The sequence below is a fragment of the Gekko japonicus genome, unplaced genomic scaffold (genome assembly GCF_001447785.1).
Source record: "Gekko japonicus isolate JY-2015 unplaced genomic scaffold, Gekko_japonicus_V1.1 scaffold415, whole genome shotgun sequence".
NCBI lineage: Eukaryota > Metazoa > Chordata > Lepidosauria > Squamata > Gekkonidae > Gekko > Gekko japonicus.
The window spans coordinates 561,271-577,266 of NW_015173136.1; the positions used below are offsets into that span (position 1 = coordinate 561,271).

Here is a 15,996-nt window from a genome sequence, read left to right on the forward strand (position 1 = left end):
ATATGATGCACTGTTTTCCCTTCAGAATCCATTGCTCACGTGGTCTTGCAATTTTCTAATACTTACTCTATCCTAGTTTACAATCATTACTAAAACAGCAGAAATAGATATTAAGCAACCTGTTACCTGAATAAGCAAAGTGAGAGAGAGAGCCAACGTCTTCTGATCCCTAGCCAGAGAATAATTTGACATCAGAAACTGTGTAGAAAACCTATCAAAAACATAATTTTGACTTCTGTATATTCAAAGTGACTGTCTATTTCTACCATTTTTTTTCTCTGCTTCTAAGGGCTGGAGATTTAGCACAGTGTCCAGCAGACATCCTATTGACAGAAGGGAAGTCTTAGCCACTTCCTCTCAATTCAGGCTGCATGACTTTTTATCCACATGACTACCAGCATCAGCTGTACATTGTTTAAGTGAAAGCTGCAGCAGCCACATTCTAAACCAGAGTTTAAAAATTCAGATTAGAAAATCATCAAGGCTTGAATGGACCACGTTAGTATATCTAGTTGGCTGGTCCATGTGAATAATGAAAGCTACACAATGGAGCCACAAAGAAGGTTATTTCTGCATACGGAGAGAACTCACCAGGTATGCAGAATAATAATAAATTAACCAAATATACCATCCCTGCAGCAGCAGCAAAGCCTACTGAGGAATGAATACTCTAGAAGGGACAGAATGTTACAATTCAATTAAGCAAAGAAACAAAAACCAGGATGAGCCAAAATTATTCTGCTCAAGTCCCCGAGGTCTAGGGATAATCACGCAAGAGAAGATTTCTATTTTGTTGTCCCTCCAGCTCTAATTCTTCACAGATCCCAACTTGTAATGTGTGCTATCACACTCGTATCAGCTGGACTGAACCCTGGAGCAGTTCAGATGCTTATTCTAAGAGCCAGCCTACAATCAGTATTACTTATTACAACATTTTCTTTTAAACTACTGAAAGGATCTCCCAAAGACCTAGAAACCCCTATATGCAAACAGGAATTTATTATAGACAGTACCCTATCTCTTTGTAAGAGGCCTTACTGAAAATATTCTTTATAGAATGAATTTATGCATAAACAACTCTAGTAATGGGAGTTGTCATTTTCACCAGTTTTAGCATGCCATGCAAACTAAGGGAAAATTTATTAACTTCCTGCTACTGGATTTCTGTTGTGAAGATTAGATTTTTGTCATGCACGAACAAATGGGAATAATAGACATTAGAAAGTGATTACTACTGTATAGAGGCAATAATCTCATGGGTGGCTCCCCTTTTCTCCCAGCCAATGGGGGAATCTTTCTCTTACAATATACAGTTTTATCAATCGTCCCCCTTGCAACAAAAAAATCTTGACACAAACGGAATTCACTTGCAGATACATGATCTCACTGCAATGGAACCTTGCTGACAGATATTAAAAAACAAAGGATTAAATAAGATTTTATTGTTACATTAAACTGCTTTGTCAGAGATGTACATTAAAGGTTTCTGTGCGACAAAAATAAACTTTCTTGAATGAATTGATGAGATGGCAACAGCACTTATTTAACAAACCAGCACTATAGTTGCTTGCAGATACCCAAAGTTAATAAAACCCAAACATGTTTGTTCATTAGAATGGACTGCAGCAATGAAAAACAATACATATCATGTTAAGGCCAAAGTATGTTTAGTACTGAAGATAGAGACATGTTTAAAGACCCAAACATCCAAGGAGACAGTATTTTTACCTTATTTCAAAGCCACTTGGGTTTTGGTTAGTATCACAGATGAACAAATAAATCTGGGATTATAGGGCTGCTGAGATTTTAACATTAGGTCACCTGAAAGGAAGTATTCTAACGCGATTTAATAAGTAGTGGGATTGCATGAGTCTATAAATGCATTACCACAGATTGCAGTTTGCCATTTGCTAATTAATAGAAAGAGCTTGATTACTACATATTTTTGTTTTACACCTTTGGGGCAAAAAATTTACTGCAAGCATTAAAATAAGTGCATCCAAAACATTGTTGAAGCAGATTCTACTTCATGTCACCAAAATTTAACCCCCCCCCCGACAAGAGTTGCAATTTAAAGAAGACAATCCAAGGATTGTATCCTAGACAGACTCTTCCATTCCCCCTGTCTTTCATAAATTAATGCTTACGGAATCTGGCCATTTTTACAGGTTAAGTTGCAAGAACTTGTCTTCATTCAATGTTCAACATTTGTAGAGTTCTAAAGCCATACTGACGCTGAACTGACCACATATATTTCACCACCTTCTGCTATGTGCTCTTCATATTTTTAAAACAAAAACAGATAGTGAGGATAGTGTGGCAAAGTCACTTTAAATCCACCAAAGTCAGAATGGTTATGCTCAAGACATTCAATGATGATTTACTGGTAATCACTTTCCTACATAAAAAGGCAACCATAATTGTAAGTGGTATACATTAGGCTAGTAGAAAAAAGATTGAAACAAACCTCATCTCTATTAAAAGGACATGCAGAGAAGATAGTTCACATTTGTTCCAATCAGGCTTCTTGGAATTATCAAAGTTTCTTTTCTGGCAATAATCTATTTGGCTTCATCTTTTAACAAGCCTGCTGATCAAAGTTCTTAGAAATAAACACCCTAAAATTCAAGGCATGACAGTGCACGAGGTAAGTTTTGATTTGAGATCATTAGACTGTGCTTCGTTGCTAATCCCATTTTTCTTATGGGGAATGGCAACAAAATCCCCCCCCCACACACACACAAATTTTATTCTGCTTATGTTTACCAGTACATCCATGAATCTCAACAATATTAGTAGTTTGATTATCCTAATGATTCCATTATAAAACTTGCAAAAAGTGTATCACAAAGTGAATAAGCCATCTAAGTGCAAGTCTTCTATGTTTGCTGTGCACAATAATCCGCTGTTGTAGCTCTTTTCCTTCCTCCAAGTTAAATCCCAAAAATATTTCTGTAACAATTAGGAAAAAGATAGTGCTATGTTAAGCTCATGTTCTATTAAATGTGGGGGGCTTGAGTGTTCCTGGAGTCTCCATCAGCATGTGTCAAGGGCCGAGAATCCCTTGTCTGTGCGTATTCGTTGTCGGGTGACTCCGTAGGTTCAAGCAAGTTTTCATAGTCACTGTCTGATTCATTACCATTGTCACCAGTTGCCCTTTGGGAAGAGGATGGCATGGATGTTTCATTGTCAGAATGCTTCAGTGCTGTGTTTGTGGAAACATAACTAGATGAGCCTACCGCCTGAGGTCGAGGCATGAAAACATTGCTTTCTAGGACACCAGAGCGTATGGCACTGTCATGATTGATCACACTGAAGTCAGCATAAGGAGGAGGAGGAGGGTCGGAGACATCTGATTCTTCAGGATTACTACCTTTCACAGCAAATCCAGCACGGGACATTCGGGGGATGAATGTCGGCTCCAACGTATCATTTGACATCTGCCTGCTTAAGATGGCCTGTTGCAGTCCTACAAAAGTGTTAAAGAAATATTTTAATTATCTTTCAAATGAAGCTAATGAGTCTAGTTATACACTGGTCTGTATTTATGAACAAGTGTGAAACTATGGACAGGGGAACAGAACTTAAACATATGTTCATTAAAAAACTATAATGCAAGGCCAACAGAACCCAAGTGAATGGCTCTATTTAACACAAAAGGACAGACAGTAAACATATTCTTGATAACTGGCTGCTATAGTTACGCTTTTTGCATCATGAAAGAACTTTCAACAGGTGCATGGCATGCTATGGTATACATCTAAAGGACAACAGTGTTTCTATGGCTTAATTTTGATTGGCAGAAGCCACAATGTCACAGTCACTGACAGGTGTGCCATTTACCCCCCCCCCCCCCAATGTAGGCAGTCCTGAAACAAACAGTAGCATCCTGTCTTGGCCATTAGTAAATTATGGGTTGGAGCACACACATTTGTCATGAAGTTGCCACCAAGAGGTACCAATCTCTACACTCCTATTCACTGAACTTGCTGCCACTATCACACAGTGCATTCTGTCACCTCTGCTTCACACACTACTGGCAGGTGCTGATGGGGGCATAAGGACGTCTGTTGGCAGTTACCCATTTGTTATGTTATTGGCCCGGAGGGAGGAAGAGGTTTCCATACAGCGCTGCTTTCCTGGTGGGTATACTCCTGGAAAGTATGTGTTTGTTCTGAATCACAGCTGTTTCTGAGCACAGTATTGCTCTTCGGGAATGGAAGGCTAGCCCATATGTTACATGCCCAACTGAGAACACTTAAACCATTGTGGTTACTGCCACCATTCAGCCACAGCAACAGAAAAGCCTATGACATAATTTTATGGCTCTCCTTAAACAGTTCTTTGAAAAACACGACCCAACTCTGTGCTTTCTAGAGATATAACTGGGGGGGGGGGGATAAGGATTTAGGAACTTTCTGCAGGATTTGTTTCCACAAGGTAAATATGCAGCATTTTCTGAGAAACTGCCACACTATTTTAAACTGGAAAAAAGGAATACTTGCAGTAAACAGCACTTCTTTTGTTATTTGTGACTGCTGTGTGAAATATGGTTTCATGGGCATCAAAAATGCTTAGTGAGTATCCCCTTCTCACAATTAGAGATGCATGTTAACTCTGTTATGCTGCAGCTGCAACACTTTGTGCGATTTTCAGACTGGCCATGGCGCTGTGCACTTTAACATGCAATACTCATCCAAGCCGCATTAAAACCAAATGGGGCAAAGTGCAACAGGGTTATTCTCCTCCTACACTACTGCCTTCCCATTTCAAGAGCATTCCGCTTTATTTAATTTAAATTACCCAGAGTCCAGCCCCCCCCCCTTCACTCTCCCCAGGGCTACTTAGCTAAGAGAGGCACCACGTTCCCCCTGCCAATACAAAAGTGCAGCTGTTTGTTCTTTCCCTCCCGGCCAATAGAACGATAGAAATACTGTGCACTGGATAAAATTCACTATGATCAACCTTTGTTTGATCATATATACCCCTGGATTATGAAAGTGTACAAACTATTCCAGGCACATCATTTTAAGGGCCTTAGGTACATGGCTTGAAAAGAGAAAGAAGAGCTTCAGGTGATTAAAAATGTATAACCGTGTTTCACATGGTAATTCAGCTATCGAATAGCCAGGTCATTTTTGATATTTCTCTCTCTCTTTTTTTTAAAGAGGGGATTTTTTTATTTTTTTTATAATACTACATAAACTACAAAGAAAAGAAGGGAAGGGGAACTACAACTAAGGAGAAAGAAAAGTAACCCACACTAAACTAAAAACCCAAGAGTAGGAGATCATTACCCTGTTAGACTGCAGTTAGTAATGAAAAAAAAATTGTTAATAAACAATATACTTTGTGAGATCCTGTCTTTCTAAGCTTATGTGTTAGTTTATTACTTGTTATGAGAGGATTTCCAGAGCATCTCCTCCAGCTCTCTTCGTAAGGGCAATTTCTCAAATATCACCCATTACAGGGAAAGTTTTCAGTACTACTTACACATGATACGTTAAGCCTAGAATAGACCTTTCCTGAGTAGATGTTCTATTTCCTTTTCACAAACCTATGCTCTTTGATATCCCCCTATTTTATTACGAAGACAAAGAATAGCCAAATCCTTGCTATAACAGCATAAAATCTCATAGATATGATACAAAAAAGGGGGGGGAGGAAAATAAGCATGTTTGGGAACTCTCTTATGCTGTGTTACATAATTTGTTTATTTATAAATTTTATTTTTAAACCGTCCCCCCCCCCCATGTTTGGGGCTCAGGGTGCTGTACAGCATTTAAGAGATATAATCAAATTTAAAACAAGTTAAAAATAGTAAAACAAATACAGTACCCATTCCAGATGGCGCATTAAATAAATTTATCCTAACCCCAAAGGGGGGACAGGGAAGTCCCGCAGGGCACAGATGTCGCTAGGCAGAGAATTCCACCAGGTTGAGGACTGTTAGATATTTTTGGGCCCAGGGACCATCAGTAGTTTTTTTTTGCTGAGTGCAATGTTCTTCAGGGGGTATACCAGGAGAGGTGGTCCCGAAAATATGCTGGTCTCAGATCTTTATATCCTGCATGGTGCAGGGGGTTGGACAGGATGGTCTCTAAGCCCCTTTCAACTCCTTAATTCTGTGATTCTATGATCTGGTTGAAATTTGTCATTCATTTTATGGTTTTGCTGCCTTACCCCTATAAACTTCTCTAACCTTCTGTTTCTTAATTCAGGAGGGTAGCCATATTGGACTGCAGTAGAAATGTTACATTCAAGTCCAGTAGTACACCTTAGATACCAACAAGATGTTTGGGGAATAAGCTTTGAGAGTCAAAGCTCCATACCCCGAAAATCGTCTTGGTCTCTAAAGTGCTACTTGTACTCGAATGTAGCTCTTTTTTGTCATGGGTCTTCCACAGCATGTGTTCCATCAGAAATGAAGCCCTTTCACAAGGCAACTGAAGAGGGAATGGATGGCACAGCATGGCGTTAGCCCAATGCGTGGAAACAATAGGGTTGAAAGAGACTGAAAATCACAGAGAAGAATAAAATAACTGCAGTGTAAATACTTGCATGGGTTTTGGTTTCATTTTAGGAACCCTTCATATAGGGGATGAATTATTATCAAAATATGATACAGAACTCAAAATATGAACACTTTTAAAATGTGGATATTTCTAGCAAAAAGAGAAATCCAAATGGAAGATGCCCTAAGAAATGAAATAAACAGTATCTGAGGCAATAGACCCTCAAAACCATTTAAAGCTGCAGTTACTCAAAACCTTGCACTGTGACTACTAAGCTTACTTCCCAGAAGTGAGACTGCTCAGTGCTAATACACTACAAAAAGCAGCATGTTATTCTTTTTATCAAGTACTGAAAGTTTAATCAGATGTACTGGTTAAGTACTTGCCAGAATGTCAAAACATTTAAGGGGGCAAGATCTATATATGGTATTTCATGCAATTTCACACAAGAATGGAACCAACTTGAAGAAGGCCATTAAAGAAGTCAAAAGCCATACTATTTGATTACTTGCTTCTTTCAACTATGGTTCTCTTTTGCTGTATTCTGTCCCCTCAGTAGCTTTCTCTTTCACTCCAATATATGGCCTGTCTGATTTCTATACCCACATCTTTCTGTTTTCAGGAAGGTCTCATTATTCCCTCCTGTTTTCTCCTTTAAAGATCTGCTTGGCTTCCAGTTAGACTCCAATTATTAACTTAAATAGCCAGATAACATAGGACATAAATTTTTATGAGCAACACAAAAGTAAGAGCAGCTCTCACCCAAGCAAATGTCACAACCCGCTTCCTAAGTTTTATTTAATAAAAGTGTTATCACAGAGGACAGTTGGAACTGCCCTACCTTCCACAAAAATGGCACACAAAGCTTTCCAGGCAGCTATTTATAACTAATTAGTACCAAATACAGTATCAAGAGATTTTTAGCTGCCATACAGAAATTGCAGGGCACATCCCAACATTCAGCTATGAACACTGTACTACAGGTATTTCTTACTCTAGAACTTCAGAACATGGTATCTTTCATTTCCAGAGATTGTAACGGAAACATTTTCAATGCTGAAAAGTGTCCCATTTGGGGCACTTTTGGTGGGCAACCCAATCCAACCATAAGTTACTATAGCTGTAGAAGAACCCGCGAACACACTCTTTGCATACAGTTTTTCTTGGTCTGTTCAGTAACTCCTACCATGTTTCAGTCTGTGCAACTCACCCCCCTCATTACTGTACTTTGTCAGGTACATATTTATTCTGCTTGTGCTGTGATTATTCCAGCCAAGTGTCCGGTGGTAGGCAGGGGCTGCATCAAGGCACTTCCTGACTCTTTCCTAATAGCAGTTATATGGAGAGCTTGAAGTAGCTGGTGCTTACCTGAAGCATCTTCTGTCTCTGCTGCCCAATCAAGGCAGCTAGAGAAGGGAAGATGTGAGATACTTGGGCTGCAACAACTGGGGGGGAGGGGGGAAGAATCTCTCACTGAAAACAATTTGAGGGAGGGGAAATGTTCCACTGTAACAGCCTGCACACTTAGGTATGAAGGGTGAACTTTCCCCATCCTCAGTCCAAACGTCATATGCAATTTCCCCCTTCCCCTCGGTTTTCTTAATATGCCCTGAATTGCTTTATTTTTATATAAATGCCACACCTTAAGATGCATTTATATTTGTATTAAGTTCTAAATCTTCTCAAATAAAGGGCTTGATCAGAAGAATTTCAGACATTTTTTTTACATAAACGATATCCCAGTTTGATTAATTTCAGCACCCCCTGAAGTCCTGGTGAGTGCGTGGCATCCCTCCTCCTCCAAATGACTTGCAAAGTGCCCAAGAAAAGGGATCCTCTCTTTGGACCAAGGGAAGGAGAAGACTCAGAATATCAGACTTTTAGTAGAACACCATGGTGTGGTGCACAGTATTACACCAATTCTTAAGGCTATTTAGAAGATATTTGCAAAAGGGGCTTACTTATTTCTTGCTCCTTTTCATTTTTTCTTTGTGAGATTTGCCTTTTTAGCTTATTCACCTCTGCCTGGAAGGATTCAACAGTGCGTTCACTCTTCTCTAAGTCTATACATACTGCCTGGGAGAAACACAACAAGGTTAGTTTAACTCATGGGCAGCAACCTTAGACATACAATGTGAAAATCAGGGAGATACGCAGGTTATGTCCAAACTTCAATTACTGTAGCATATAAAGGAAATTGCCACAGTTCCCATTGCTGCCACTCTTTTGTTAACAGCAGAGGAACAACATATGATTTACGGTAACACTCAAGCTTTGGTTCCACACATCACACTTAATGCACAAAACTGAAGCCACATCAACGCAGCAGTAAACCATCCTGAAAATAAGTAATTGTATATTCTCTTTATCTCAGCCACCACTATCTCCTAGAACCTTTTCCTGAGAATATTTATTTAAAGCCTCACTCTATACTCTGGCAAACTATATTCAGTTCTGGCAAACTACAGCATAAAGACATAAATGGACATTTGGGACAAATGAGGAAGACTGGCTGCTGTAACTTGTAGTGAAAGCTTATTCATACTGCAGTAACTGAATAGAAAAGATGACTCCTCAGGAAACAATTTAGCAGAAGTGTGCTCATAACACTTTGCAAACCTAACTGCAAGATATTTACCAATAATTACCATGAAGCAAACAGTCATTACTTGATTATAATACTCTTTCAATAAGTTGTTGTTGATCTTCAAAACACACTGCATTTAATCTTGCAGACAAATAATGTGACAAAACAGACAGTGATTAGCACAATAAATAAAGCAAGAGGGCAGATAGGATTCAGAAAGCTGCATAAAAAGCCACTGAATGGCAAGGGCCCATTTCTAGAAATACCAATGGATGTTTTCTTGAAAGGCTGGCATTTCATCCAAGTTGTATCAAATATCAAGCGAGTGTCAACTTAGTTTTACTTTTCAGTGAAGATGTGCTATGCAAAAGAACCACTAATGATACAGAAACTCATAATGGGACTGAAACTCCACAACAGTTTACCCACCCACTAGTTGAGAGGAAAGAGTTCTAAATAAAAAGACCTGCACATGTGCAAGTAAGCATCTTTTTAACTCCTGAGAAGCCATGCCAAGCTTAGGGATAAGGCAGGTAGACTTATAAATAAAATGTTTTATATTGCTATAATAAAATATATATTTAAGGTCAGATGGCATAGCTTCCATGTTGCCCCAGAAATGTTCTTTTTAGAAACTGGGCACAGAGTGGCTTCACAGAGTTCCCCCCTCCACTCCATCAAATGCAATGATCCATCTACTAGTTATAACGACTCTGATACTGGAAAGACTAAGCAAGTTGAATGTAACACTGCAGAATCCAAAATCTAGCCTGCAGCTGCTCACTGCTATGGCTTAGCTGAAAAACCAAATGACTGATCCCTAATACATCTTGAAAGTGACTATCACAGTACAAAAGGTCTTCCCCGGGTTTCCCACTCCCTCAGGGGTCTTTAATGGCAATGGGAGGAAAAGGAGAGGACAGCTTCAATTCTTAACTGCTTACTCTGCCCATAATGCCATAAACCAAGTTTCAGGTGCATGATTAGGCAACTGTTTTTGGGTGTTCGCATGAGTCTGTAAAAACGATGTGCATTTTGAGTATGAAGTCCTCTAGAAGAAGAGATAACTGGTGCTGAGTTTAAAATGCTGAAAGGGAAGGAATGGGGAAGACAGACTTCCATTTTCTACTTATTTTTAGAATACACTGTAGGGTTTAAGAGGCCCTCATCAAATATTTAATGCATAAAGAGCCCTAATGCATGATATAATAGAGTCCTAAGATTACAATCAAATCCATAAAAGGAAGGTCTGCACTAGAATATAGCTGTGAAGATTCAGCCATACTCTTCGGACATACTCTTGAAGTGCAAACTGGACCCAACAATCTACTCTCATTGTCTCTAGAGTTGCTTCAGTCTTAGCAGACAATTATTAGCTACAATGCTTACACCAGCCTTTTCAAGCTATGAGCTTCAAGAGGACTAAAACATAATTAAGCCATAACAAAGTCAAGTTGTTTTAAAACCAAAAGGAAGTTGCTTTTTTTGAAGCCATGCATGTCACAATTAAAAAATGTCACAATCAAATGTTGAGGTTAGTATTAAAATAAAAGGTGTTACCTGTACTTTTTCCTGAAGTGCATTATAAACCTGATATATAGCCCTGATGTCTTTCATAACGCCATCCTTGTCAAAAAAATCAGTACTAAAAATGTGCAGAAATAAGAAGTTAGGAAAATCACAATAATCAAATCCTACTCTGAGCTGTCTTTCCCCCTTTGAGGCAACGTATGTTTAGGGTTAAGTTTACAACAATAAACTATATCTCAAAGAGTCATATTCAAAGATCCAACACCACCTGAACAGTGGAGGCTCTCTGAAGACCAAAGGTGATTTTTGCCCAGCTTGTCATTAAAATGATTAATCAGTAAATATTTACTCAAAGAGAATATAGAAGCTACTTTGTTCAATTACTATTACAACTATTTTATTGTAATGACAACATTCAGCAATGATAAATCAGGATTAGGGCTATGCACCAAAAAAACCCCACCCCAAAATATTGGTGTATACTGATATTCCCGAATCCCAATATCTGTATGATGATACTGGTATTTGGGAAATAATAGGTTTTTATTCGGCTCCATACCTTCCCTTCCCTCCCTGAGTTGTGCCACAGTGTGGCATGCCTCAGCAACGGAAGTGAACCGCAGTCTCTTTAAATACCTTCCCTTCCCTCCCTGAGTTGTGCCACAGTGTGGCATGCCTCAGCAACGGAAGTGAACCGCAGTCTCTTTAAATACCTTCCCTCTTTTAGTTGCACTGCAGCGGTGGCATGCCTCAGCAAGGGAAAGGAAGGCTTTAAATACCTTCCCTTCACTTACTGGCATGTACCCATGCTGTAGTGTGACTTGGGAAGGGAAGGCATGTGTGTGCTGAACCCAAAAGCAGTGCGAGTTCACCCGGAAGGTGGGTAAACTTGCACCACCTTGGCTAAGCCTGAATAAAAGCCGAATAATATTGGCTTTTATTCGGGCACAGCTGGATCGGTAGCTGATTCAGATTAGAAAATCCGACTTGGCTGACTAAATACCATCTTGGTATATACCAAGCACTCACTCCTAATCAAGACGTTATGCAGAAAGCTCAATAAGAACACATAGATCTTCTTATACTAGTCATGCTAGCTTTGCTTTTCTACTGAACTCACTTCCTCTGTACTGCTGAAAAGCACAAAAGTATAAGAAAATAATCAAGAGCTCCACCTAAATAGTTGTTTATTGACTCATTTGCTTGCACATTTTACTGACATATTGGCATATTAAAGGGATGCTTACCCATGCTCTTTAATAACTTTGGCATAATTCTGAGAAGTATTTGGCACTGAAGAGACCTTGTATTATCCTGCTGGCTTGTGTTGCCTAGATTAGGAATAGTAAGCGACACCCTTTGATTATACCTGTAGAAGTAGTATGGGAAGAATTGTTAATCTCTGGGAAGTCTGCCAAACAACAAGCAAAATAGTCTCCTTATATAACATTCTGATCATGGTAATAAACTTTAATGTTTCCCTCTATCTATCAACAATTTGCCTGAATTAAAACAATTTAAATTTTCATATTATCAGTACAGATACACTCTTAAAATATTGAAGGAATGCAAGTAACTTTACTGTGCTACCCACAGAGAATGCTGTTTTGCTTACTAAATTATAAAGATGGCCTTTCCTTACACACTCCCAAAGAAACACAAAAGAACCAAAACAGCTCTCCCTAAAGATACAAGAGCATCGTTCTGAGCTGTACTGATTAACATCATCCATCTATTAATAAAGCTCAAACTGGGGAATTTGTTTACTAAACTAGTTAAAGCTTGCAGTCCTCTGTGCAGTGAACCCAGATCAGCCCTCAGAATCAATTTCCTTAAGTGCATTTTGTAAACATACGGCAAGTTGAGAAAAATAGAGTTGCAGTTACTTGTAACTGATATTTGAGTGTTTTGTGCAGGCACACATTGGAACTGTGCACGCACAGGCTAGCCACAGACATTCCAACAGTTTCTGACAATGCAAGGTGCTTTCTGGGTACATTTCCTGCCTAAACTGCTTATAAAAGGGGGAACTGCCTTCCCCCATCTGTTGAGTGCGGCCATAACTAGAGAAGTAGATCCAAAGGGGATCCCAGAAGAACTCACGGGGGAGAGAAGGAGACATGTGCCTGCACAGAAGAACACTCAATGAACATCAGTTACAGGTAAGTGCAACCATATTTTCACCATCCTGTCTTCTGTGCAGTCTCACACAGGAGTGCAGTGAGCTAACTTACTTCCAAAGAGGGGTGTCTGAAGCTCTTAGTAGAAAGGGCTGTGGCGGATGGCTCTGCCCACTTCAGGAATCCATGTCAATGGCATAGTGCCTAATGAAGGTTGAGGAGTAGACCAAGTGGCAGCTTTACAGATGTCTCAAAAAGGAATGCCATGCCTAAGGACAGAGGACCAGCCCTGAGCCTTGATGGAGTGTGCTATGATATGCAGTGGGCATTCGATTCCTGCTTCCCGAAAACACTGATGAATGAGAAGGCAAGCCTGAATGGAGATCTTAGAACCCTTTCCTTGGGCTCCCAAAAGACACAGAGGTTTGTATTCTTCCTGAATGGGGCAGTCCTATGCAAATAGAAAGATAGGGCCTGTTTGATGTCAAGTTAGTTCTTCAGCATCCCTCAGGGAAGGAAAAATACTGAGACTACAATGCCCACATTTAAGTGGAAGGAGGAAGCTACATTAGGCAGGAAGGGAAGTCTAAGCTGTAAAACCATCTTGTCCTTATGAAATTTTAAGAAAGGAGGGTTTGACCTGAGTGCCTGAATCACATTTACTTTCCTGGCTGAAATGCAATCTTGGTAGAAAGGAGCAGCATGGAACAAGTAGCCAAGGGTTTGAAAGATTTACCCATGAGTGTGGAGAGTCCCAACTGAGGGATAAATTTCGGTCAACCTTTTCAGGAAAGATTCTGATTTTGCCTGAACAAAGACAGGCTTCGGATAGGGGCATAAAAGGCTGAAACAGCCGCCAAGAGGACTTTGATGGAGGAATTGGGTAGCCTGCACAGTGAGATCCCCAGTCCACAAGTGAAGTCTTTGGATGGATCTTGCGCTTTGAAAGTGACAAGACATCGTCAGCATTCTAGCAGTAGGGTCCAAGATAATCCTGTCCTCTCATGGAAAGGTGCAGTTAGAACAATGAACAGCCCCTACAGAGCTGATGTGCTGTATAGGTAAGAAGTGATTTGGTTATATTTACTTGGAAGCCCTGGTTTTGAAGAGTGTCCAAAGTCAAGGGAATGTGGGAGGACAGAATCTCCCTGGAAAGGGGTCAACACTTTCTGTTTGGAGAACTTTAAACACCAAGTCAGTGGCCTAGAGAGCAGAGCAGGTAACTCATCTCTAGGGTCTGTACATTAGACCACCTTGTCTTTGTGGACAACACATAAGCCTTGATGATTGAGAGTGTATTGAGTTCAGAGACCCTTCTGCCTGATGTACCAGGAATACCAGGAATAAGACTTAGAAGGTCAGAAACTTGAGAGACTTCTCTTAATGGTTCAAATCACAGTCTCCACAATGGAAAATGATTAATCATAAGGGGACAGGACTCCTTTGAGAAACCTTTTAACTTGGCGTGTGTGGAGATAGGCTCCTCTAACAGACTGAAGTAGTCAAGTGCGGCCATCTTTTCAGTGTTTTGAGCCAAAAACCTTGGGAAAGACCATTCTGTAGGAAGGAGAGTATGTCTGCTAAAGTGACCTGTGTGGGCTTGATGTTCTTTCACCTATGGAAGGCTGCCCGGGTACAGTTATCGATTCGGACCATCAGAGTTCTTCGGAATGACAAGATTACCTAAATGACCTCTTTTGAGAAAACTTGCCTTTGCGGTAAGTCTTCTGCTCAATCTGCTTGTCCCCAGGCCTGGACGATATATGGGATCCTGAAATAGTAGATGTTTCCCCAACTGTAGGGACCAAGGAGGTTGAAGAGGCAGTTCCACCAAAGTTGAGAACCAGGGATGTCTCGGCCAATGGAGTGTGACACAGATCTCCTCCTCCTGGATGACCATTTTGAGCATCTAGGGTGGTGGTTAGAAATGCGGGGCCTTTTGGCCATGGAGAGGGAAGGCATCTACTTGCTTCACTTCCTAGCAATGGAAATGGCTGAAGACGCCAAGGATCTTTGCATTCTGCTGAGACATGAAAAGGCTGACTAGTGGATAACCCAGCTGGTTACAGATCTGTCTGAATACATAAAGGTGTAGATGCCATTTTCCTGATATCTGCCACCTCCTGAGCCAACCTGCTTGCATCTACAGTGATGATTAATTTGGCTTTTGGACAGAAGCTTTGGCCCCTTGACAGGTTTAATAGTTTCAACTGCCACTCTGTACTCTTCCAAAGTTGTGGGTTGGCGGCAAAACCAGTGGAACTGACGAAACATGGTCCAGATGTTCAGGTGCTTGGCCCTTGGAGTGTGCTGGAGACACTTGTGCTCCTTTTCAAGAGGGCAGCTTTAAGGAACGAAATCCTCTTTTCAAGCCTTGAGGGTAAACTGGTTGGAGAAGATACACCAAGAGGCATCATGGCCTTTCCTGAGGCAAAAGAGGCAAGTGTCATAACCATCTCGGTTCTGCATTTGGAGCATTTTTAAAACAAGGCCTCTGAAGGGCAGAAGCGGGGGGGGGGGGAGAGAGAGAGAGAACAACAGCAGCACCTGTATACTGTAAGCCGCCCTGAGCCCGCATGCGGGGAGGGCAGGGTATAAATGAAATTAAATAAATAAATAAATAAATTAATTAAAAATGTCTTTTCTTTTAGCATGATTGGAGAGGGAGAGAGACTAAGTTCTTCAGTGGCAGCACAGCAAGACCTGAGGGAGGCTTTTTTCTACAGGCAATGTTGGTGGGAAACTGCGCTGAACTCGGGGCAAGCGGCTTGTGCTGTCATGAACTTTCAGAACGGCTGCAGCTGGCCTGTACAGTTCCCATGTGAGACTGCACAGAAGACCCAACAACAAACAAGCGTATACCAATGTTTTAGTTTCTTCCAGATTTTGCAGAAATTCACCATCTAACTATCCTTTCCAACTTCCATTTTACTGTATTCTATGCTAGAGGAAAGATTTGTTATTCTTTAAGATGCCACAAAAACTCCCATGTGTTTGTGAAAACTCCCATGAGTTTGCAAATGACCAAAGGGCAGACAGGTGGACTAACAAACATGCTGACAGTTTATTGTATGATTGTGAGGCACAGTGGAGTTCCTCAACTAGCAGTAGGACTCCCAGGTGTAGCTTTGGGGGATTATCCCAACATGTTACTATACAATTTACACAGCCTCGTCTTGATATAACTTAAGACTGAAGTTGCTATTTTGGGAAACATTAAAGCCCAATATATATTTCTGATTCT

At 40.4% G+C, this 15,996-nt stretch overlaps 1 protein-coding gene across 1 annotated transcript in view; it reads right to left on the reverse strand.

Annotated features, from left to right (window-relative positions):
* Nucleotides 1–1,463: 1,463 nt before the first annotated feature.
* Nucleotides 1,464–15,996, reverse strand: part of FAM175B (family with sequence similarity 175 member B) — a 35,338-nt gene continuing 20,805 nt past the window's right edge. The window contains 5 exon segments of the mRNA XM_015422196.1: nt 1,464–3,469; nt 8,477–8,591; nt 10,663–10,747; nt 11,880–11,941; nt 11,944–12,001. Of these exon segments, the coding sequence (XP_015277682.1) occupies nt 3,000–3,469; nt 8,477–8,591; nt 10,663–10,747; nt 11,880–11,941; nt 11,944–12,001 (790 nt within the window). The 3' untranslated portion in view covers nt 1,464–2,999.